This window comes from Perca fluviatilis, chromosome 13 (genome assembly GCF_010015445.1).
Source record: "Perca fluviatilis chromosome 13, GENO_Pfluv_1.0, whole genome shotgun sequence".
In the NCBI taxonomy this organism is placed as follows: Eukaryota; Metazoa; Chordata; class Actinopteri; order Perciformes; family Percidae; genus Perca; species Perca fluviatilis.
The window spans coordinates 31297218-31323128 of record NC_053124.1 but is presented as its reverse complement, the minus strand read 5'-3'; the positions used below and the strand labels follow the sequence as shown (position 1 = coordinate 31323128).

At 42.0% G+C, this 25911-nt stretch overlaps 1 protein-coding gene across 4 annotated transcripts in view; it reads left to right on the top strand.

Annotated features, from left to right (window-relative positions):
* LOC120571680 (glutamate receptor ionotropic, kainate 5-like) overlaps window positions 1-25911 on the top strand; it is a 309529-nt gene that overhangs the window by 184670 nt on the left and 98948 nt on the right. For all 4 annotated transcript variants that reach the window (XM_039820748.1, XM_039820746.1, XM_039820745.1 and 1 more), the window contains 4 exons: window positions 7513-7610; window positions 12159-12324; window positions 16083-16261; window positions 19089-19142. In XM_039820748.1, the coding sequence (XP_039676682.1) occupies window positions 7513-7610; window positions 12159-12324; window positions 16083-16261; window positions 19089-19142 (497 nt within the window). The remainder of the gene's footprint in view (window positions 1-7512; window positions 7611-12158; window positions 12325-16082; window positions 16262-19088; window positions 19143-25911) is intronic.

Below are 25911 nucleotides of genomic sequence, written 5' to 3'. Positions count from 1 at the left end.
GCTAAACAAATAAATCCGTAAAATATCCCAACACAAAAAGTTCTGACAGCTCATTACCCATTATTAAAAACAGAAATGTGTGTAGCTATAATAAAAATGCAGAACATTACTAGTTATTTAAAATGATCTCATACAAAGCTGCTCTGTTTTTTTTTTTTATGTTTTCCAACACTTGCTCGCTAATCCAAGCGCTGGTTAAAGACCTCATATATTATGCTCATTTTCAGGTTCATAATCTTATTTAGAGGTTGTACCAGAGTAGGTTTACATATATTATACATATACACCATATATTTGTCGGACAGCACATTGCTGCAGCTCCTCTTTTCACCCTGTGTGTTGAGCTCTCCGGTTTTAGCTACCGAGTTAGGCATTGCACTTCTATCCCATCTTTGCTGGAAGTCACACATGCTCAGTAGCTAGGTAAGGACTACTAGCCAGTCAGAAGCAGGGTAGCGCGGGGCCTGACATGCGTGCTAGTGTGATCCAAAACAAACCCGCGAGTCTGATCCCGAAACACAGGCAGAAAAACCCAAACCAGCTTCGCAACCTAGACTGGAGCAAGACGTTTCAGAGCGGTGAGTTATTTAAATGTTAACAAATTAGTCTTTCAGACGTAACGTTTAAATTCTGCACTCCTGGACATCGCGATACAGCTATCTGAACTCTTCGGCCCTCCGCTCTAACAACCTTGGTGTGAGGGCGTGCTACGCTAGCAGCTAGGCGAGCATGTGTGTTACAAAGTGACGGAAAATTACGTGCGTTTTGTCCAGGAAGTAAGGGCTGCACTACAATAGAGCTGTTTCAAGCAGTTTGCGAACAGTAGGCGCATTCGAGATGAGCCAGGCCTGCGCAGAATCGATCACCGGCAATCGCCGCCCGATGCACGCCGGTTAGATTTGTGTCCGACTTGATCCCGACTCGCTCCGACGTCACGCACACGTGGGCAACGACAACATCACGAGATCAAGACCGCCGCAGGTTTGAGACGCAGGCAGCGCAGTTGCTTTTCACCGACTGCAAGACCCAGGCGGACCCAGGGGCATGCTGGGAAACGCCGGCCTCTCAGCTGATCTAACAGCTGATTGGTTCAGAATCGACTCAAAATGATGATGTTTTATATAAACGTTTTATTGATTTTGATTTGGAGGGATTTTAAATGATGATTTTCTGCGTTAAAGGCTTATTGTGTACAGAATACGTCGTGTGGCTGATAGTTCCGTTTAGAAGTCCGAGAGACTAAATCTGTTCTGATTACTAATCATCTACAGCCTGTTGGTTATTAACCATATTAATCAGCCACAGATCGCGTATAGAGCATTATAACAGCTTCTCTTTCATAATGAAATCAAGTGGAGACTGCGTACAAGCTGATATTTGGGTCTGATGACATTTTAATACATCAGAATCGGACCTAACAGGATGTGAGTGTTTCAGTGACTTCCTGTTCAGACTGAAGGCTGCAGGAAACGGCTGTAAGCTGTCCGACTTGACCGCAGCTTTTAGTTACCGCCCACTTCTGCTGCCGCCTGCTCTCCGCCACTTTACAGGCGCGGTAAGTCCCTTTGGGGTGGACTTTGAGCTTTTTCACTTTGTAAACCAATTACATGCACAAAAAAAGATATATATATATATATATATATATATATATATATATATATATATATATATATAAAACACAATAAAAGGAAAGGGAACAAGCCAAAAAGCATAATATGAGCACTTCAAATGATTAACGATATAACGTTGTTGTGACCAGGTCACTACACATGTGACACATGACCAAGCCAAACCACATTTTAAACTCCTATACATCCAATAAGACATGCACGTTGATCAGCTTACCACACAATTACAGTACTGACGCTGAAATTTGAAATGTGATTAAACAGAAATACGACGGTGAATCACGTTCCATGGACATTTTCTGTTAAAAATATACAGTCATACAACTGTTCATACAGGTATTTCTTAGATTGAACTGTCCATCCAGTATATTAATCAAGCACAATGAAGTTCTAAATAGATCAGAACCAAACTCAAGCAAGTTAATACAAATTAATACACTACCTACCTGTCCATAACATCTGACCTGTGTACGTTCCGGTTCTTTAGCCGTTTTAAAACCCAGGAACCTGAACTAGTTTGCTTTTCTATTTTTGTTTCAAACCTTTCAAAAAACTGATTTCGACCCGTCTCACGTTCTCCTCCGACAGGCACCGAAGCACCTCATATTACCCAGAAGCCTTTTTTAGTTTTCTTCCTGCTGAGTGAGTGTATCTTTTGGTTTCTGTGGGATCCTTTCGGAAGTACTGTGAAAGGCCTGTGATTATCTCTCCCTTACTTAAAAAAAAACTACATTTGGCAGATTTAATGAGTGTCCTCTGACCCTGTTTAAAAGCTGTCAGAGATGAGAGAAGCTCTGGTTGATACGCTCAAATGATTCCCCTTTTTTGTTCTAAATTTTAATTTTATTGTAGAGAATATCTAGGTTTTTTCTCTTACATTTATGACTTTAATCACAGAAATTAAAAACAAACAGTCAATGAGTGTTAATGAGTTTTAATCGACTTATCTTTTTTCATGAACTAAAAAATGAAAATCAGAAAAACAACATGCCATAGTATAGCACAGTTACCTGAAATCTATACAGAATAAGTAAAGTATTACAGTAATGTCAATAGCGCATTAAAAACGCTGTGGTTGACCAATTTGCTGAACAAGGTAGAATATCAAATACAAAAATGATCACGTCAAATACATTGTTACAAATAACATGAAACAACAAAACACATGAAAGTGCTCATATTATGCTCATTTTCACGTTCATAATTGTATTTAGAGATTGTGTCAGAATAGGTTTACGTGGTTTAACTTAAAAAAAACATCATATTTTTGTTGTATTACACATTGCTGCAGCTCCTCTTTTCCCACTGTGTGTTGAGCTCTCTGTTTTAGCTACATAGTGAGGCATCTCTACTAGCCAGTCAGAAGCAGAGTATGAGGGCGTGCCCTGACAGTACCTAGGTAAGGACTACTAGCCAGTCAGAAGCAGAGTATGAGGGCGTGCCCTGACAGTACCTAGGTAAGGACTACTAGCCAGTCAGAAGCAGAGTATGAGGGTGTGCCCTGACAGTACCTAGGTAAGGACTACTAGCCAGTCAGAAGCAGAGTATGAGGGCGTGCCCTGACAGTACCTAGGTAAGGACTACTAGCCAGTCAGAAGCAGAGTATGAGGGCGTGCCCTGACAGTACCTAGGTAAGGACTACTAGCCAGTCAGGAGCAGAATATGAGGGCGTGCCCTGACAGTACCTAGGTAAGGACTACTAGCCAGTCAGAAGCAGAGTATGAGGGCGTGCCATGCTAGCAGCTAGGCGAGCATTATAACGTGTGTTACAAAGTGACCCACGTTTGTCTCTGAAGTAAAGGCTGGACTACAATAGAGCTGTTTGGAGCAGTTTGTGAACAGTGTTTTCTGTTGGAGATGGTAAGTCCCTTTGGGGTGGACTTTGGGCTTTTTCACTTTGTAAACCTATAACGTGCACAAAAAAGATATATAACACATTGAAGGAAAGGGAAAAATCCAAAAAGCATAATATGAGCACTTTAAAAGACATTTGACACCCAGACTCAGCTAGGGACCAAAGGCCAGAGTAAAAAGGTATGTTTTTAGCTAAAAGTATATCTAGACTGCGCCTCTCAAATACACAGTGGAGGGCTATTCCAGGGGATGGGAACACCCACCGCAAAAGCTTGACCCCCTCTACTTTTTAGCCAAGCTTTTGGTACATCCAAAAGCAAGTGGTTGGTCGACCTCAGTGTCCTGACTGGTGAATAGTGATGTAAAAGTTCAGCCAGATAGAAAGGAGGCCAAACCATTTAGAGCCTTGAAGACAAGTAATAACATCTTAAAATCAATCCTGAAATGTACAGGAAGCCATGAAGAGAGGCCAAGACAGGTGTTATGTGTTCCTGTTTTCTTGTACCTGTTAAAAAAATAAAAATAGAGCATAGGGGTGTCTGGTTGCTTTTTTGCTCTGGGTCTCTTAGTTGATCTACGGGCTGCCCTAACTTCTGATTGGTTAAGTTAGTTTGGGCAAAAGTAAGAAATGCAGAAATAGACAAAAAAATATATTTTCTATGAAGCCCATCCAATGCTCTCCAGCTCACACAAACATGACAAATTCACTTTAAATAATATAAAAAATAATCGACATGTGATGGGATGTGTGTCTCTGGTAGTGAATCAGCAGCTGAATCTGCAGCTCCCCTCTGCTTTACGGAGCTTTATAGTTTCAGTTCATTGTTTATCTGTCCAATGCATTCTCACTCCCTTTGGCGTTTGTTAGTGATGCAAAAAGCCTCCTTTAGCGTCTCAGACGCAGTCGGACTCTAAACTCATTCACACTTGGTCGGGACTCTTGGCATCACGTTTTGACGCTCTGGGTGGGGATTTGGCGTCATTTAAAAAAATGCACGTTTAACTGACATGCGGCACAAGAACGGGACAAGAACACTGGTCTCCTGGGTGAAAGTCCTGTGTTGTTTGACCCATCCACCACGCCAGCCAATCTCCATACACAAATTTTCGGTCTTTCATACTACTCGCTGCCTAAAAATCTAGACGCACTGTAGCGGCAGCAAATGTAATTTGCAGCCACGGTCGTCTAGCAACTCTCCATTGGCTTGCGAGCTGGAAAAAACAAACTCTGTATAGAGTCGGTGGGCGGGGCTTAACATAACGACGGCAGAGTTGCGATAGTTCTGCGTGAATTCCCTGCTACTTGAAAATAAAGAAGATGGCTGCTGCTGCTGGCGAACAGCGGTCTTTGGAATCGGCTTTGGCCGCGACTCTGGAAGACTTGGAGTTCAGCTTTTCTTTGAGAAAAGAACAAAGAACGGCACTGAAGTCATTCTTAAAAAAAGGACGATGTGTTCGGAGTTTTGCCGAACACATACGAACGGATACGGCAAAAGTTGAATCTATCAACTAGCGTTGCTCTGGTTGGTTGTAGCGCTATCCTATTACATGTAGAGGGAATTTGAAAGACAACCGTTTATCCCGCCCCTCGGATTGAGCCCTGCCAATGGTGAGTTCCCAGACCCAACATCTTGATGTGGGTCTGGCTTGTCAGGCTAACTTGCTACCGTTGTCGCTCCCAATACTACGTCATCTTATAGCGCTGCAGTCTAGCTGCTGCTCTGCCCAGTGCGTTCCATACAGACGCTAAATGGTGATTTTTGCGTTGGTATCTGACGCTGAGAGACACTGACCAAGCGTCCGTATTTGACGAGTTAGGAGTCAGAACAGGTTGCTCTGTCGGCTGCAACTTCACTCTTCTGGTTTACTCTCAGGGCTTTCATAGTGACGTATTTAGACACAAAGCTGTTTGAAAAAGCCACTGTGTACTACCTGCTTAGCAGCAAACAGACACAGTTAGGGACTAGCTGGTGAACATATCGGAGCATTTAGCAGCTGAAGAGACAGACATTTCCCTTGGTAGAGACCAAAAACAGAGGTAAAAGAGAGTGAACGTTGGGCTTACATTCATCAGGTGGACACAAAGACGATTCCAAATGAATGATATTGTTCCTCCGTAACTGCTGGATGTGTAAATGTGTAAATAAGCACCCGTTTGCTAAAGTTCGTCATAACAAATTAAGAGGGTATGTCGCATCCGGCGCCCCAAAAGATTAGATTAGATTAGATTCAACTTTATTGTCACTGTGCAGTGTACAAGTACAAAGACAGCGAAATGCAGTTTGCGTCCAACCAGAAGTGCAAAAAAAAGTAATAAGAGCAGAATAAATATGGTTATGTAATATGAACAATGTATGAACAACATGTACAGATATGTGCAATGTGGTAGCAGTGACATTATACTAGTAGTAAGAATAATATAGAGATATATGCATTGTATTAACAGAATATATAGTAAGAAAAACTGAATAAATATGGATATACTGAATGAGCCGTATAGACCGATATGTACAGCTATGTGCAGTGTGGTAACATAAGAATAGTAAGAATAAGTATGTGTGGGGTGATTAGTATGAAGAGCAGTAGAATATGGCTATGTATAGGTGTAATTACAGTATGTACTTCTGTAAATAAATAAACAGAACAGTATGGGTGGGGTAGGGTAGTGCAAATTAGGGTAGGGGTGGCTTAGTAAGTTAATTATTACCGGGATGCAGAGTTAGAGTTCAGTAGGCTGACAGCCGCAGGAACGAAGCTTCCTCTGAACCTGCTGGTGCGGGTGCGGAGAGTCCTGAGACGCCTCCCGGACGGGAGTGGGGTGAACAGGCTGTGGTTGGGGGGTGAGAACAGTCTTTGATGATGCTGCGCGCCTTACGCAAGCATCGCTTGCCCTGGATGGTCGCGATGGAGGGGAGTGAGGAACCGGTGATGCGTTGGGCAGTTTTCACCACCCTCTGCAGTGCTTTTCCGGTCACGGGCGGAGCAGTTGCCGTACCAGACCGTGACACAGTTGGTGAGGATGCTCTCGATGGTGCAGCGGTAGAAGTTCACCAGGATCTGAGGAGACAGGTGGACCTTCTTAAGTCTCCTCAGAAAGAAGAGACGCTGGTGAGCCTTCTTGATCAGGATGTAGGCACTGATGGTCCAAGAGAGGTCCTCAGAGATGTGAACACTCAGAAACTTGAAGCTGGTGACACGCTCCACCTCAGTCCAGTTGGTGAGGGTGGGGGTGTGTGTGCCAGCTTCAAACTTCCTGAAGTCCACAATGAGCTTTGGTCTTTGGTCTTCTTGGTCTTCTTGGTTGTAGTCAGTGCACCACGAGGATAGGTGCTGGACCTCCTCCCTGTAGGCCATCTCATCGTTGTTTTGCTGATGAGGCCAATCACCGTAGTGTCGTCTGTAAACTTAACAATGGTGTTAGAGCCATGTACAGGTCACAAAAGTGGCCCAATTTAACAACACAGCAGACAAAAGAGAAAATCAGGCGACAGCAGGTATTTCATCGCGTCGACCGTGCAACTTTTAGTTTTCCTGGGTCAAAATTTTAAATTCTAATATTTTTTTTGACATTTTGGTCGTCTTTTTTGACATTTTTGTCGCCTTTCCCAGTGTTTTTGTCACTTTTCCCGATGTTTTTGTCATTTTCTTCTACGTTTTTTTTCTCCCTTTTTCAGATGTTATCGTTTTTTTTTAAACTTTTTTTCCCCACGTTTTTGAAGCTTTTTGTCACTTTTCAATGTTCTTTTATCAATTTTGTTCAATTGTTATCAATGCTATAAAATTGAATAAAACACCCAAATTCAATGAAAGTAGTGAACTGATCATTTTTTTGACTTGTGAAGAGAAATGGTTGTATGGAACCATCCACGTTATTTCTTTTGACAATTTGTGATATAGGTCTCAAAATAAGCAGCTCTTGATGATTTGTTCACTACTGGTTTCCACTGACCCAAAGTGGCAGAAAATCATTTCTTGCAGCTTTAACTTCTCTGTTTTTTTTTTTCCCCTCTCGTGCTGTTTTCTCTCTCAGTGTGTCAAATCCTGACGAAGGGCGTGGTCTCAGTGATTGGTCCCGCCTCCAGCCCCGCCTCTGGGTCCACCATCAGTCACATCTGTGGGGAGAAAGAGGTGAGTCACATCTGGCTCCAACAACATGAAACCTCAGATTTTAAAGAGTAACTACCGTTTTTTTTCAACTTGGACCCTGTTTTCAGTATTAAGCAAAATTGCTGCAGTCGACAGTCAGTGTTACGAGCTACAATGTAAGTTAATAGGGCAAACGTTGAACTTGTATTTACCTTCACAAAAGTGCTCATTTTGCCACTGATTGCTCAGATTAATATTCTTAGTCTCTGACAACATTATGGAAAGGATTTCTAGTGAGGTCGACCTTTCTGTTAGAGTGTAAGATTCTTTTTTTAAACCTAAAAACATCCGTGAAATTGCATTTGCTAAAGCCACCAGACTCCATGTAAATAAACAGTAGGCTAATTTAAGCATCGTAAAAACTCTTCATTCAAAGTCGACAAAAACAAGAGAAAACTATTAAAAGCTGTTTTGGGTCATCAACAATCACACCTCTAGTGTTGCTTGAAATACACACACAGTTTACTGATTTGCATGTGAAAATATGTTGCCTCTATGCAAGCTAAAAGTATTGTTTTTTTTTTAAATGGAGTCTGGTGGGTTTAGCGCTAGCGACCTCAGAGCTGTTTCTGGTTAAACAGAAAGGTCTCAAAGAGGTTTTAAAGGGGACATATTATGCTTTTCCGTGTTTTTTGTCACATCTACAATGTTATAATGTTGGGTTTTCATGTTAAACGTGGCCAAAACTTTAAATAATGAGGCAAACATATTTTAGACAAATCCTTGTGAGCTAAAACGTTCAGATTTCCAACTATTCGGAACGCTCCGGTTTCAACAAGTGTTACGCAACTCTAAGCTGGCCTTCGATGATTGGTCATCTGTTCCAAGTAGGTGTTTTTAAGCCACTGCGGTGTTAACATTGTCCCTTGTAACTAAATGCTAACAGCAGTAAAATATGTCATCTTGGCTGCCGGTTAAATTCTCCTCAATTCCGGGTCACATTACTCCTCAAACATTTTCTGTTTATGTAGCATTTGGTTTAAAAGCCTTTATTTGCTTAGCGTTTGTAGAAATTGCTGCTATATTCTATTAGTGTCAACTGCTAACTAAAGTAGCTACATGGCTAATGGCGTAAACAATGTCGTCTGGGCGGCCAATTTTGTTAAATTCTCCCCAAATCCGGGTCGCATTACTGCTGAAACATGTCCGATTGGGTAGTGTTTGGTTCAGAAGCCTTTATCTGCGATTTTTGACGGTATAAAGTGCTGCTTCGTTCCACTACAATCTAACGTCAGCATACTGCTAACTATTAAGCAGCCACATGCTAACGTGACATAGCTGTAATTTTGGCCAGTGCTGGTCATTTCTCCCCAAATTCCGGTCACTTTACTGCTGGGACATGTCCAGTTGTGTAATACTTTGTTTAAAAGCCTATATTTGTGATTTCCACATAAACCATAACCCTTTTTTGGGAGGAGGGATTAAAGAGTCAGGCATAGGTGTCGATTTCGGTGGGGACGGTGGATACGCGTACCTATCAGATTTCGTCATAAGTCATTTTTTGAAAACCTCAAGCTCAATTTAGTTAAAAAAAAATAAAGTTCATAACACATAACTCTTGAGCGACAGATGGCAACAAATCCACAACAATCTCTATCCCCAGGCACTGACACACTGCAACAACTTTTTTCTTTTTTTAAACTTTAGGCTTTCGTCTTCATAAAACGTGTCGGACATCATCACATTTTTGTATACATTTTTATCGATTTACATTAGTAAGCTACAGGACCGCATCTTTCAAAACATGACCTGCGCGAAAGAGAGAAAAAAAATGAATGCCATATAATAGTTGCCCTTTAAAAAGACCTATCTCTGAAAGGATCCTTTCCATAATGTTGTCACACACTTAGAATATTAATCTGAGCCTGTCTAATTGTCTAATCTAAACTAATTGACGATGCACATTCGCCCCGTAGAGTTACATTGCAGCCCGGTCTGCGACTGCTGGGCACAGCGTTCAGGCTTAATACTGGACCAATTTCAAAGATAGTTGTTCCCATCAGTCACTTAGACACAAAAACATAGCAAAATAAGGTCCAGGTTGACAAAACCTGAAAATGACCCAGCCATCTTTGATGGATTTTAAAGGGTTTAACTTTTGTTCAACCGTTTTCCTGCCATCTCCATCTCGTCTCTAAGCCTCTGACCGTCCAGATATCCTCTCCCTTTGCCTGACGGGGCTCATATTATTGGAATTCTTTGCTCTGGATTTAAAATAAGCTCTGCATATCAGAGGCGAGCTCAGCCGAGCTAATTACAGTTTAGCATCCCAACCTCTGCAGGCCGTGAGCTCAGGTGAAATCGCTGAGCGGGGGGTCACGCGGGACATTTTTGGCCTCTGGCCTGATTCTCCGTTCGTCACTGATGTGATTCATTTTTCAGTTTGTCATTCATTTTTCATCTTAAAATACAGACGCTGTGAGTCACAGGTCCCTTTGCTCTGTGGAGCTTTAAATTGAAAAAGAGCTTTCAAACTCTCGGCGTCTTTCTAAAAAATGAAAGTGACTATACCTGTATGTAACTTTTTAATGTTTCTGAAGCTCTGTCATTTTTTATACAATGGTCTTAAATGAAAAGAACGCTATTTTGATATAGTGTTTAGTAAGGCCTCTCAGAATGAGGAAAACCTATTAGATACAAAATAGAACGTCAGCTCTATAGGATGGAAACTATTATTGTTTTTTTTCCCAAACGATGCACAGATTTGTAGGCGTTCTATTATCAAATAGCATGAAAAACTGTGCATATATCCCTGGCAGACAGCTGAGATGACACTAATGCTCCCCAGAGGGTGAACCCTTGTCATCTTTCCCTTCCTGGACTTTGGCCATTTTTATTTAGAAAATAATGCTAAATTGCTAGGTTTTCTTCTTTCTTTCTTTTCTTCTCTTAAAAACTCCATAAATCAGCACGGAGATTGGTTCTCCTTAACTGGAAAAACCCACAGCCTCCCTGTTATGTTGTCTGGTTAAGAGATGTAATGCAGCACTTGAAACTGGAGAAATTAAGATTAATACTGCGAGGACATGCCTTTAAATTTGAGAAAATATGGGGTCCTTTTATAGTCCATGCTGAATCTTATATTGATTATTAGTCCCTGGTCGTTGTCATTGTAGGTGTATCCAGATACCTATCTATTCTTTTTTTATTTTTTTTACATCGCATCAATTAATCCTTTCTTATTGAACTGGTAAGCAACTATTACTATTATTTTTTATTTTTTATTTTATTTAATTATTTTTTTAATTGTTTTTAATTATAAATTTTTTTTTATTCATTATACTTTATTAATGTATGTATACTATATGTATGTGTATACTCGTCTATTTTGTAATTTATTTTCTTAGATTTTCATTATTATAATTGTTTATCTTTTTTTTCACCTTAAAAAAAAGAAAATAAATGTTTTTTTGCATTGCACAAATCTGTTAATCTTGTATTCTTTTTTTAAAAACTCCATAAATCCCTTTTGATATGAATGTTTCATCTGAGCGGAGGTGAACACAACCTCTCGCTGTGCTTTCTGCACGCATCACTTTTCTAATACCGCCGGTGTTCCAGGCTTCGCTCCCCCTTTTCTCAGATATTATTTCTTGAAAGTGAACAAAGACTCGCTTATCAGCGAGCGTCAGAGTCTGATTAAAGCTTTCTCTTATCGGAACTTTCTGTAAAGCCTGCGAGATTTGATGGTTTTCATAAAAAAAAAATATAAAAAAAATAAAAAAACATTTGTTCCCTTGATGTCATCACCTCTCTTTATCTCTCCTTTCCCCTTTAGCAATCTTTTCCTTCTTTCTTCTCGTTTCCATTCCTCGCTTTTCATTTCATTTCCCCTTTGATTGTCTTTTCCTTTCCTCTCCTTTCTTTTTTTTCCTCTCCCTTTCCTTCCTAATAATTCTTCTTCCTCCTCCCTCGTGACCGCAGATCCCTCACGTAATGATTGGCCCAAAGAAAACTTTCCTTTCCTTTCCTTTTGTCTTCCTTTCCTTTTTCTTCTTGTGTTGTCTTCCCCCGTCGACCATGCAAATTTTACTTTTTCTGTGTCAAAATGTAAAAGAAAACAAATTCCAATGTTTTGGTCGTCTTTTTCGACACATTTATTTTTTTCGGTCTGAATATTTTTTCTGCGCTTTTTTGACTTTTTAGACTTTTTTTTTTTTTAAAGCTTTTCCCATGTTTTTGGGAGATTTTCCCAATGTTTTTGTCACATTTTTCCAAGTTTTTTTGCCACTTTTTTCAGCTTTTCTGACATTGTTTTCCCACGTTTTTCAACCGTCTATTATACATTTTTTTTTCACATGCTATGAAATTGAATAAAACACCCACATTCAATGAAAGTAGTGAACTGATCATTCGTTCAACTTGTGAATAGCGTTGTAGGGAACCATCCGCGTTATTTTGTTTTAAAAATTTGGTTGAAAAAAACCCCCCACATTTCTGATGTAGAAACTCTTTTTAAAATGGGTCAGATTTGACCTGAGGACAACAGGAAGGTTAATAATTCTTCTTCCTCCTCCCTCATGCCCGCAGATCCCTCACGTGAAGATCGGTCCGGAGGAAACCCCGAAGCTGCCGTACCTTCGCTTCGCCTCGGTGACCCTATACCCGAGTAACGAGGACCTGAGCCTGGCCATCGGCTCCATCCTGCGCTCCTTCGGCTACCCGACGGCCAGCCTCGTCTGCGCCAAGGCAGAGTGTGAGTCTGTCTGCGAGGCGTGTCACGTCTTCTGTTTCCCAATTTCTCCTCCACGTCTTATTGGGCACCGGCTCCAAAACCGGCCCTCGAAATGCCATGATGGAAACTGTAACTCTTAACATATACTTATATACTAAAATGGAAGCATGCTGTTTTTGACAACTTTTTGTAACGACGATTGTAATGACGCTTTCATATAGGCCTCAGTGGTCCCTTAATACTGTATCTAAAGTCTCTTTTTTATAGACCTTAGTGGTCCCCTAATACTGTATCTAAAGTCTCTTTTTTATAGACCTTAGTGGTCCCCTAATACTGTATCTAAAGTCTCTTTTTTATAGACCTTAGTGGTCCCCTAATACTGTATCTAAAGTCTCTTTTTTATAGACCTTAGTGGTCCCCTAATACTGTATCTAAAGTCTCTTTTTTATAGACCTTAGTGGTCCCCTGATACTGTATCTAAAGTCTCTTTTTTATAGACCTTAGTGGTCCCCTAATACTGTATCTGAAGTCTCTTTTATATAGGTCTTAGTGGTCCCTTAATACTGTATCTGAAGTCTCTTTTATATAGACCTTAGTGGTCCCCTAATACTGTATCTGAAGTCTCTTTTATATAGACCTTAGTGGTCTCCTAATACTGTATCTGAAGTCTCTTTTATATAGACCTTAGTGGTCCCCTAATACTGTATGTGAAGTCTCTTTTATATAGACCTTAGTGGTCCCCTACTACTGTATCTGAAGTCTCTTTTATATAGACCTTAGTGGTCCCCTAATACTGTATCTGAAGTCTCTTTTATATAGACCTTAGTGGTCCCCTAATACTGTATCTGAAGTCTCTTTTATATAGACCTTGTGGTCCCTACTACTGTATCTGAAGTCTCTTTTATATAGACCTTAGTGGTCCCCTAATACTGTATCTGAAGTCTCTTTTATATAGGCCTTAGTGGTCCCCTAATACTGTATCTAAAGTCTCTTTTATATAGGTCTTAGTGGTCCCTTAATACTGTATCTGAAGTCTCTTTTATATAGACCTTAGTGGTCCCCTAATACTGTATCTGAAGTCTCTTTTATATAGGTCTTAGTGGTCCCTTAATACTGTATCTGAAGTCTCTTTTATATAGACCTTAGTGGTCCCCTAATACTGTATCTGAAGTCTCTTTTATATAGACCTTAGTGGTCTCCCTAATACTGTATCTGAAGTCTCTTTTATATAGACCTTAGTGGTCCCCTAATACTATATCTGAAGTCTCTTTTATATAGACCTTAGTGGTCCCCTACTACTGTATCTGAAGTCTCTTTTATATAGACCTTAGTGGACCCCTACTACTGTATCTGAAGTCTCTTTTATATAGACCTTAGTGGTCCCCTAATACTGTATCTGAAGTCTCTTTTATATAGACCTTAGTGGTCCCCTAATACTGTATCTGAAGTCTCTTTTATATAGACCTTAGTGGTCCCTACTACTGTATCTGAAGTCTCTTTTTATATAGACCTTAGTGGTCCCCTAATACTGTATCTGAAGTCTCTTTTATATAGACCTTAGTGGTCCCCTAATACTGTATCTGAAGTCTCTTTTATATAGACCTTAGTGGTCCCCTAATACTGTATCTGAAGTCTCTTTTATATAGGCCTTAGTGGTCCCCTAATACTGTATCTGTAGTCTCTTTTATATAGACCTTAGTGGTCCCCTAATACTGTATCTGAAGTCTCTTTTATATAGGCCTTAGTGGTCCCCTAATACTGTATCTGTAGTCTCTTTTATATAAACCTAAGTGGTCCCCTAATACTGTACCTGAAGTCTCATTCCCAAAATTCAGCCTTGGTGCAGAATTTCTGTTCTGGTTGTGTTCTCCGTTTACACCTTCCCTCCTGGATCTATACGGGCAACAAAAGTGCAAACTCACGTGTCAAAGTTCACCAAAGTTGAACTCAATCAACGATCGCAGCCACTGATTTTGGGTGTGAAAGTTTGAAATGCTCGGCGTGACCTTTGGTTTCCTCCGGTTCGCTTCCCTTTTCCTTTTCTCTGTCCTTTTTGCTTCCTTCCTCTACTTTGCTACTTTCTCTTTTATCCCCTCCACTTTGCCTTCATCGATCTCCCTCTTGTTTTTTTCCACCCGACTGGGCTGCACCCGGCTCACCGTTTCAACGCTCTCCTGCTCTCGCTCTCAGCCTTTAAACGCGTCTTCGCCTGGTTAACGCCGGTGTTTAACGGGGCCCGCGCGTTGTCGGGAACGTTGCCGTCCGCCAGTTAAACCCTGCCGCTGGCGCGATGTATGCTTTATGGCGGCGATCAGACGAGACACGCCAGCTGCGTCGGTCAGGGCCGGACTAGGAGAGAGACTTAAAAACCGAGCTGATGCAAGAGCAGCAGCCTTTTTCTAAAAGTTGCCCAGGAAAACTTTCTCATCTACTTTTGAACAAAATAAATCTCTCTCTGAGTGTATATACGACTGCAATAGACATAACTAGATATCCATGAATATTTTTATGGACAAAGAATGTCAAATTAATGGACTTTCAAGATAATCACCTTCATCCCCGTCTCTGTTTATTGCAGCTGGAGGGTTTCCTTTTTTTTTTTTTTTTTTTTTTGAGAAGCAGAAGAGTTATTTGTCTCTAATGAGCCCCATCAATTTCTGGAACCTTTTTTCTTCTTCTCCCAAGTGGAATCGATCATTTAAAGGTCCCATGACATGTTGCTTTTTGGATGCTTTCATATAGACCTTAGTGGTCCCCTAATACTGTATCTGAAGTCTCTTTTATATAGACCTTAGTGGTCCCCTAATACTGTATCTGAAGTCTCTTTTATATAGACCTTAGTGGTCCCCTAATACTGTATCTGAAGTCTCTTTTATATAGGCCTTAGTGGTCTCCTAATACTGTATCTGAAGTCTCTTTTATATAGGCCTTAGTGGTCCCCTAATACTGTATCTGAAGTCTCTTTTATATAGACCTTAGTGGTCTCCTAATACTGTATCTGAACTCTCTTTTATATAGGCCTTAGTGGTCCCCTAATACTGTATCTGAACTCTCTTTTATATAGACCTTAGTGGTCCCCTAATACTGTATCTGAAGTCTCTTTTATATAGGCCTTAGTGGTCCCCTAATACTGTATCTGAAGTCTCTTTTATGTAGACCTTAGTGGTCCCCTAATACTGTATCTGAAGTCTCTTTTATAAAGACCTTAGTGGTCCCCTAATACTGTATCTGAAGTCTCTTTTATATTGACCTTAGTGGTCCCCTAATAGTATCTGAAGTCTCTTTTTATATGCCTCAGTGGTCCCCTAATACTGTATCTGAAATCTCTTTTATAGACCTTAGTGGTCCCCTAATACTGTATCTGAAGTCTCTTTTATATAGACCTCAGTGGTCCCCTAATACTGTATCTGAAGTCTCTTTTATATAGACCTTAGTGGTCCCCTAATACTGTATCTGAAGTCTCTTTTATATAGACCTTAGTGGTCTCCTAATACTGTATCTGAACTCTCTTTTATATAGGCCTTAGTGGTCTCCTAATACTGTATCTGAACTCTCTTTTATATAGGCCTTAGTGGTCCCTAATACTGTATCTGAACTCTCTTTTATATAGACCTTAGTGGTCCCCTAATACTGTATCTGAAGTCTCTTTTATATAGGCCTTAGTGGTCCCCTAATACTGTATCTGAAGTCTCTTTTATATAGGCCTTAACATCCTTGTTTTTATGAACGTCTGTGCTACCGTTAACAAACCCCCACTGATCCCTAACTCCGCCCCGTAGGCCTGCTGCGATTGGAGGAGCTGGTCCACCGCTTCCTGATCTCCAGGGAGACGCTGTCGGTGCGGATGCTGGACGACAGCCTGGACCCCACCCCGCTGCTGAAGGAGATCCGGGACGACAAAGTGGCCACCATCATCATCGACGCCAACGCCTCCATCTCCTACCACATCCTCCGGAAGGTCAGGATGGCAAAGGTTTTATTGCTCCTTGTCAACACGCCGTGAGTGGCGCGTGTGCAGAACGGGCGCCATCTTTGACAGCTAGCAACGGCAACACCACTTGGACAAAGCACATAGTTACCAACGTGATAGGAAACGCAAAGGTCCATATATATATGGACCTATTTGCTCTTTATATAAAATAATATATATATATATACAGTATCTCACAAAAGTAAGTACACCCCTCACATTTTAGTAAATATTTCATTATATCTTTTAATGGGACAACACTGAAGAAATGACACTTTGCTACAATGTAAAGTATTAAGTGTCCAGCTTGTATAACAGCGTAAATGTGCTGTCCCCCCAAAATAACTCAACACACAGCCATTAATGTCTAAACCGCTGGCAACAAAAGTCAGTACACCCCTATGTTAAATTCCCATAGAGGCAGGCAGATTTTTATTTTTAAAGGCCAGTTATTTCATGGATCCAGGATACTATGCATCCTGATAAAGTTCCCTTGGCCTTTGGAATTAAAATAGCCCCCCCACATCATCACATACCCTTCACCATACCTAGAGATTGGCATGGTTTTATTTCAGTTAGCCTAATAGCTGGCCAGTTGAGGTGGTTTGGGCATCTGGTAAGGATGCCCCCTGTTCCAGGCACATCCAGCTGGGAGGAGGCCTCGGGGAAGACCCAGGACTAGGTGGAGGGATTATATCTCCAACCTGGCCTGGGAACGCCAAGGGATCCCCCAGTCGGAGCTGGTTAATGTGGCTCGGGAAAGGGAAGTTTGGGGTCCCCTGCTGGAGCTGAAGATGGATGGATAATAGCTGGTTTGATTTGCATTGAGAGATGATCTTATGGAAAGTACCTCATGCCAATCTCGAGGTATGTTGAAGGCTATGTGATAATGTGGGGGGGGTATTTTAATTCCAAAGGCCAAGGATACTTTATCAGGATGCATAGTATCCTGGATCCATGAAATACATTTTTTTTTTTTACAAAAATAAAAATCTGCCTGCCTCTATGGGAATTTAACATAGGGGTGTACTCACTTTTGTTGCCAGCAGTTTAGACATTAATGGCTGTGTGTTGAGTTATTTTGAGGGGACAGCACATTTACACTGTTATACAAGCTGTACACTTAATACTAGAGAGAGTGGAAGGCGATGGCCATCCGGCGGCGGCTATTCGAGTCGTCGTTGATCAAGACTACCCAAAAGCATAATGGGAACTGTAGTGCCAATACACGTTTTATGAAATGACACTGGCATTCACATACAGCTGCAGGTTTCCAGGAGAAGTGCAAACTCTGTTATGCTAAGAAAAAAGCCCTCTGAGCAGTCGTCATGCTTCTCTAACGTCTTTATTTCCTGCTTCGTCTTGTCTGTTTCTCTCCCTGCGGTGGTTGCAGAGTAGTCCAGGACTTTCAGACGCAGGTTGGTTTGCTGCCAAACTGGCCGGTAGAGTCGACAGACTTTACAGCCCCAAACTATGTAAATCTACCAGCTCTTGGCAGGTTGTAATTTCACTCTCTGCCCGGTAACCTTGGGGGTCTGAGGAGTTCTGAATACAAAATAAAAAAAACGCTCAGTAACTCTGCCATGTTTGTCTTTCTTTCTTTATTTTTTCCCTGTGAAGCTCAGTGGCTGCAGGCGGAACACCTCAGAGACGAGGGCTCAGTGTGAGGAAAGGTTAATGGATTAATAACAGAGTCCGTTTGGAGCTCTTCCCTGAGAGGTTGCCAGTTCAAATCCCAGCCTGGCTGATCATTTGTGCCAGCAGATTTCAAACCGTGTGAAGCAGACGTGCAGACTTTAACGCGGGAGACAGGTGTTCCTTTCTGGTTTCAAACCACGTATCGTACCTTAAAGGTCCCACGTTCTATGCCAATTGTTAGGTTCATTCTTGTATTTTAGGTTTCTTTTAGAACAGTTTTAAATGCTTTAATTTAAAAAGGCACATTATTTTTTCTCATGCTGTCTTTTTGAGTATACCGGTATTCCCCTTCTGTCTGAAAACGATCCGTTTTAGCATCCGTCTCTTTAAGAGACCCTCACGAAAAAGCCCAGTTTTCACTGATTGGTCAGCGTATGCGCCGTCTCATTGCAGCCGGGGAATGACAGTCGCGGCCAGGGGCGTCGGACTGGGGGGAAAAAGGGGACTGAGTACCCAGGGCCCTCATATGAGGAGGGCCCAAAAAGATGCTAGAATGAATACCTGTGGATGCGGGGAGGGGCCAATAGAAAATGCCTTTCTACAGGGCCCAGAATTTTGTGCTACGCCCCTGGTCGCTGCACTTTCTACCTATGTATAGTATAGTTGTACCTATGTATAGTATAGTATAGTTGTGACCACTTTCTACCTATGTATAGTATAGTTGTGACCATGGGGGTACATTTCGTCTAACAGATGGAGGGGGGACAATAGACATAACATTTCTTAAGAGCAATTTTTTGGACAGATTTTACCCAGATAACAGCAAAACGTCTAGATGTCTTTTTACATCAGAACAAACTGGGCTTCTTTCAGCCATTATTCTCCTTCTTATGATTACCTCCCCAAAACTTTTCTGAACATCTTTTCACCGCTGACAGATCCTGTAGTTGTATTCCGACGCATAATCACCGTTTTGTGTTATTTAAGAAGCAGTAACGCTCCGACACAGGCTGTCAGGGCGAAAACATAATTGTCTCCAATTTTGGGAAGAACTGCAGCGCGCAGAGGGGGAGAATATAAAATATTTCTTTAAAAAACTTAGTGTTTTCTGTTTGAGGCCGTGTACTTCCTGTTTCAAACATTAGTTTCTTGTATTTTCTTCTCTGGGGACGTGCAGGCGAACGAGCTGGGGATGATGTCAGCCTTCTATAAGTACATCCTCACCACCATGGTAAGAGCTTTTGTCTTTCTTTGTCTCGCCCACTCATCTTCCATTGAACTCCACTCTCCCTCTTTCCTTCCCTTCGAAGAAGAACTCTCTGCATATTCAACACACACATGAGAAAGAGAAGAGACGCAAGGTTAAGACTGTATGGTTACGAGCAGGGGGCGTAGCCGTAATTACAGAAGTGACGGGGGACAGATTGTTCAGGAGGAGGATTTTTATTGAAAAGATCCTCTCCCATTTGTCTCTCCAAATCACCCATACTCCCCCAGCGCTAAGAGACTTCAGTCGGAATGAGAGCTGACAACAGCCCGCGACGTACAGTATAGTTAAAGCACAAATCCGGTGCGACCAGTCGAACGCCGAGCGCCGTGCAACGTGACCTGAACTGTCACTTGAAATATCCCCATTTCAGCTCACGTTGCACGGCGTTCGGCGTTCGACTGGTCGTGACTGTTTTTTCCCAGATGGGGCCCCCGCCTGTATACGTGAATGGTACTGTCTTTCTAAACTATCTTTTTAATAAACTGTCTGTACACTTACAAAGTTCTCAATGCTTCGGTTTACATGTAGGGACCCTCGTTATGCTACCGTGGAAGTGTGGTGCTATATTGAGCCTTGTTAGTGGTGTAGAAATACTGACTTTTTACCCGTGCCCCGACAACTAGCGTTATAAGCTAATTAGCGGTTTGCGATAAAACTGGTCACATTCGAACAGCTAGCAGCCAGCCACTATCATCACATTAATCCAAACCCAGTCAGCACTTAACTCTAGAACCATCAGGAAATAGACCATATCAGTCCAAGGCACCCGAGTCAGAACAGAGGCCATCCGTAACGCTACGTCTCTATAAACATTTCTGGTCTTCGTTTATTAGAATGACATGAATAAACGTTACTAAACGTAATGGGAATAAACTTGAATGGGTAAGCTAGAACAGTTGCATTCTAATCAACGATGGTGTTTAGCAATGAAAACTACATTTCCAATGATTCAACACGCAACTTCACAACGTCATCAAAAAGTCTGTGTTTACCGTCCCGCGGCAGAAAATTACAGATTGTACGTTTTAATTATTACAGTAACCATTTAAGATGTCGTATCGTCTGTCCAGTCATATATGTCCTCCTTTCGTGTCCTAAGATGATTTGTTGATCTAATGTTTATGTTTTTATGTTGGTTTTATGTCGGTTTTATAATGTTTTTTTCTGTGCCATGTTTGTGTTGTGAAACAGATTGTAGCACTATGACAAATTTACCCTCAGTGTATTCTATTTTATTCTATGATTTTGGGACTTCTAAAACAAGTTGATTGGATGACTGCAATGACCTGTTCGTTTTTGCGAAGGGTTAAAATCTCAGACAGATACGCCGGAGCCAGGCCAATAATGGCCTTACAAACAAACATTAAAATTTTAAAATCAATTTTAAAATGCACTGGAAACCAATGGAGAGTGTAAAGAACAAAGGGTAATGGGTGCAAGCCTGGAGGTATTTGTTACAAAAGGGGCAGCATAAGTTGACAGTGGGAAATAGAAGTTTGATTAAGGCCAACATGAATTGCATTACAGTAATCCAGCCTTGAACTAACAATATAATAAACATAGTGGGGGACATATCCTCTGCATTCCCACCGAAATCTAAGCCTATATGCCCCCAGGTATTGCCTCCTCTCCTCTCTCACCTCAACCAGCGCCAACATACATATCCTCTTTTACCCATAAATCCTCTCCTCCTCTTTCTCTTCTCATCAGAGATGCATGCTGGTCCCGTCGTCGTTTGTCATCTTTATAATTTCACTGTCTGGTGCCGTGCCCTTGTGCAAAGAGACTTTGCGCGGATAATAACTCTAAAGTCTCGGTCTCCGCCTCGTCTCTAAACGCCGGCGTGTTGCAGACTTTAACGGAGCCGTTTGCAAGGGCGCTTCACGCCACGCTCGCAAAAAAAAAAACCAAGGGCGAAAGTACCGTTTGAACCAGCAGAACCCTGGATAAGGACCAAAAAGTGAAATTATTTCCCCACTTCACCACTTCCACACACACCACTCACACACTCGCAGCACTGTCTTTAACCTCCCTTTAACTTTGTGTTAAACACGCTCTGCTGACTGTGACAAGGCGACTCAGCGTAATACGGCAGACGGTATGTAGAGTTCAGTTTGGCTACAAGATGTCGGCTTGTGGAAAGTAAGGAAAAACAATAGGCTACAGGAAAGAAGCTGCAAGAGACTTAGGGGCCCTTCAACTCCTACCTCGTTTGGTCCGGACTTTCTGACCCTTCATACATACAGTATAGTATCGTGATATTTTTCGTGGCAATACGGTATCGATACACAGACGCCATGTATCGATCTTTTATGATATATGTGTCGGTCAGTCTGTCTGCTTGACAATCCCATATTGCATATTGAGATGAACAAACAGAGAAATGTATCTTTTTCGATAAAACAGATGTTGACAACATTGTCCTTTTGGGGACATCATTTGAAATTGGGAAAAAAATTTGAAGTTGGAAAACAGTTCATACATTGCAATATATCGCAGAATATTGCAATATGTTTAAAATCGCAATAATATCGTATCGTGACATAAGTATCGCGATGATATCGTTTCGTGAGGCCCTCTGGTGATTCCCACCCCTACCAAATACCGGAGGTTCTGGCAGTCAATCGTGGCGTTGTTACGGAACCCGTTGCGGCTCCAGGCAAGAAGCGCCATTCTGAAGCGTTCACGCTACTATCGGCCAGGCGGGCCATGCTCACGCGAGGTAACGGAACCCGGGTTTGTTCAGGTCCCATCCACTGACCAATCGGCTATCCTGACCTTAACTACTTGAGGTCCAAGTCCAGCAGCTCCGTGAAAAAAACCCAAGTAAAGTTCCCGTGGCTTGCTTCTCAACAACACAACAAAACCAAAAAAAGAGCTGCGGTAGCACAGGAGAGAGCAGGAGTCAGCTGGAAAAGCTCCCAAAAAATGCCGACAGCAGAGAGAGGACACGAGAGGACGGGGGAAGCCAGCTCAACTATGTGATGTCAACGGGAAGTAGAACTTAAGAGACACCTGAGTCATGAATCTCACAAATGTTTTAATGGAGGCATTCTGGGTGAATGTAATCAGTGAGTCCCAGGTATTGATTAATAATCTCATCAAACCCCTGCAGATATATGATGGTCACGTTCTCCTAAATCTTACTTATTGCTTTTTTGAAACTCACACAAAGGCCGCCACGTGCTTTTCTTCACGGCGCGCTGAACCGACCTTGTGACCGCCCTCGTCGACTGTTAACAAGAACGGGCTTCTTTTTCTAAAACGGACGTCTTAACTGAATCTGAACTGAGCTGAACTGAGCTGCAGTCCCAGCATTGCCGCGTCCTTCTGGGACACACTGTCCCCCCCCCCCCGCTCAGCAGTGCCGACTCCTGCAGCCAAACTGCTCTTTGTCACGGCTGGCATGGCCTACCGTCTGACTGTGTACTTGGCTGGGGCTGAAATTGGTTTGGCAACTGGCGACCAAAACCCGGCGGCAACGACAACAAAAGCAGCAGCAGCAGGTTCCCGCCAGGCAGGGACGGGGTTAAGTAAATAAGTGTCGGAAGAGATTCAGGGAAAATGCATTAACCTTACACGCAGGTTAGCGGTTGCTGCTAAACAAGCCGGACAGAACAGGTTCCAGGGTCTGAATACTTCCTGGGCCTTGGACTGGAAGCTCAGGGTTTTGGACCTCAATCAAAATAGCCCCCCCCCCCTCTCGTTTCTCTCCCCCCCTACCTCATACCCTCCACAGACAGTTTCTGCAGACTGCATAGATTCTGTGCCAGAATATTTTTAAACTTGCTTGCGCCGCAGCCAAATGATGACGGTGACGGTTTGTCCGTCCAACACGTTGGTCCAGAGTGAGACGTGTCAACAACTACTGTCTGGATTTCTCCTTTATTTACTAAAAGAAACAACAATGACAAAAAAAACAACAACATAAAAACAACATGGAAAAGAGCTAAGTAACTTATCTCCCATCACCCCATTGTTACGAACGCGCTAAACTAACCTGGCTCGTTAAAGGTCCCATGACATGGTGCTCTTTGCATGCTTTTATATAGGCCTTAGTGGTCCCCTAATACTGTATCTGAAGTCTCTTTTATATAGACCTCAGTGGTCCCCTAATACTGTATCTGAAGTCTCTTTTGTATAGACCTTAGTGGTCCCCTAATACTGTATCTGAAGTCTCTTTTATATAGATTAGTGGTCCCCTTATACTGTATCTGAAGTCTCTTTTATATAGGCCTTAGTGGTCCCCTAATACTGTATCTGAAGTCTCTTTTATATAGGCCTTAGTGGTCCCCTAATACTGTATCTGAAGTCTCTTTTATATAGACCTCAGTGGTCCCCTAATACTGTATCTGAAGTCTCTTTTATATAGACCTTAGTGGTCCCCTAATACTGTATCTGAAGTCTCTTTTATATAGATTAGTGGTCCCCTAATACTGTATCTGAAGTCTCTTTTATATAGGCCTTAGTGGTCCCCTAATACTGTATCTGAAGTCTCTTTTATATAGACCTTAGTGGTCCCCTAATACTGTATCTGAAGTCTCTTTTATATAGATTAGTGGTCCCCTAATACTGTATCTGAAGTCTCTTTTATATAGGCCTTAGTGGTCCCCTAATACTGTATCTGAAGTCTCTTTTATATAGACATTAGTGGTCCCCTAATACTGTATCTGAAGTCTCTTTTATATAGATTAGTGGTCCCCTAATACTGTATCTGAAGTCTCTTTTATATAGATTAGTGGTCCCCTAATACTGTATCTGAAGTCTCTTTTATATAGGCCTTAGTGGTCCCCTAATACTGTATCTGAAGTCTCTTTTATATAGATTAGTGGTCCCCTAATACTGTATCTGAAGTCTTTTATATAGACCGTAGTGGTCCCCTAATACTGTATCTGAAGTCTCTTTTATATAGGCCTTAGTGGTTCCCTAATAGTGTATCTGAAGTCTCTTTAATATAGGCCTTAGTGGTCCCCTAATACTGAATCTGAAGTCTCTTTTATTAGGGGGACCATCTGAAGTCTCTTTTACAAAAGCCCTAGTGGTCCTAAAAAACCTCATAAAGTGAAATTTTCATGCCATGGGACCTTTAAAACGACCACCACTACTAAAGGTTCGCTTAGCCCAGGGGGGTCAAACTCAAAGGGGCCGCACTGGAAAATGAGAATCCCATCAAGGGCCAGACATGTGGAGTTAATTGACATTTTTTAATCGAAAAAGTAACATACTTGTGACTGTATTGTTAACATGTCTCATACACGTTTTTGTAACAGCCGATGAGGGCGGTTATGCAACACAAGGTTGCATAGCGAGTGATGAAAAAATCATTGGCACATCACTCCGGGCCGTCACTGACCTTCATCACTCACTGTATCTGCGACGTGCACACATCGAGGACCACGCCCAACCACCCCAGTCAGGGACTGTTCTCCATCCTCCCGTCTGGGAGACGTTACAGGAGCCTTAAGCGTGTTTTACAGTAACCGCAGCCCAGCTGGCGCGCGCACATGTGACGTCATGAAATCGCCGTGACTATTTATACCCGCGCTGGTGGTTGCGACACTAGTTGCAGTCTACTCCTGAACAGAGGAGGCGCTTATGAGCAAAGGCTATCGACGTTGCTCTTTCTACGGACTAGAAGAAGAAGAAAAAAGGTAAACAACGGCAGAACTGGCAGCAGCAGCATTGGCGTCAGTGCTTCGATTTGATTCAATGACATACTTCGTCGGATCGAGCCTTTCATTCGCCATAAAATAACTCATCTTAACCCAGTAAGTTTACAAGAGAGACTTGCAGTCACGGTGAGAGTCCAGGCATCCGGTTGTCGGCGAACTCGTTCAGGCCACCTGTTTCCGCTTTGTCGTCATTTTGACGTCACGATGGCGCGCGCCACCTTGGATGCGGCTAGTATAATTCACCTTTTAGCCGTCGCATCAGCAGGCTCAGAAACAGCTTTTTTTTCACAACACCATAACGCTGCTCAACACCAAGACCCAACACTAGCCCCTGGCTCTGCGCCAAACCCGCTACGCCCCCTCTCCTTTTGCACATGGGCTATGGACTGTCTGACTACCTCTAATCACTATGTACTTTATTAATGCACCTCAACAATGCACTACGTATGATCATACTGCATTCTGTCTCTACTATTATATGGACAGTGGACTGTCTGATTTCTCAGAACTCTATGCACTTTATTTGCTAATGCACTTTGGTAATGGACTACCACGATCATACTGCATTCTGTGTTTATGTCTTTTTTAAGCACTGCTATAAAGAAAAAGCACTTTTTAATGATTGCATTACTGGTTAGATGTTAAACTGCATTTCGTTGTACTGGTTGTCCTTACTTAAAGTTGAAACTAATCTAATCACATCTAATCGAATAGTTTTCTCACTTAGTTTGGTTGCAAAAAGTTCTTTAGCCATCATAGAATTTAGCAAATCAAGTAGGCTACCACACAGCCGAATCACAACAACCTGTTTCACGGCCTGAATATGCAAACTCTCTGCTTCTCAATGTCGGCAAAGCTGGCAAATCACGTAATTATAGTTTGCAAACAGTTTCCTGTGATCTTATGGAAAGTAGCCCATGCCAATCTGTAGGTATGGTGAAGGGTATATGATGATGTGGGGGGGCTATTTTAATTCCAAAAGCCAAGGGAACTTTACCAGGATGCATAGTATCCTGGATCCATGAAATAACTGGCCTTTAAAAATAAACATCTGCCTG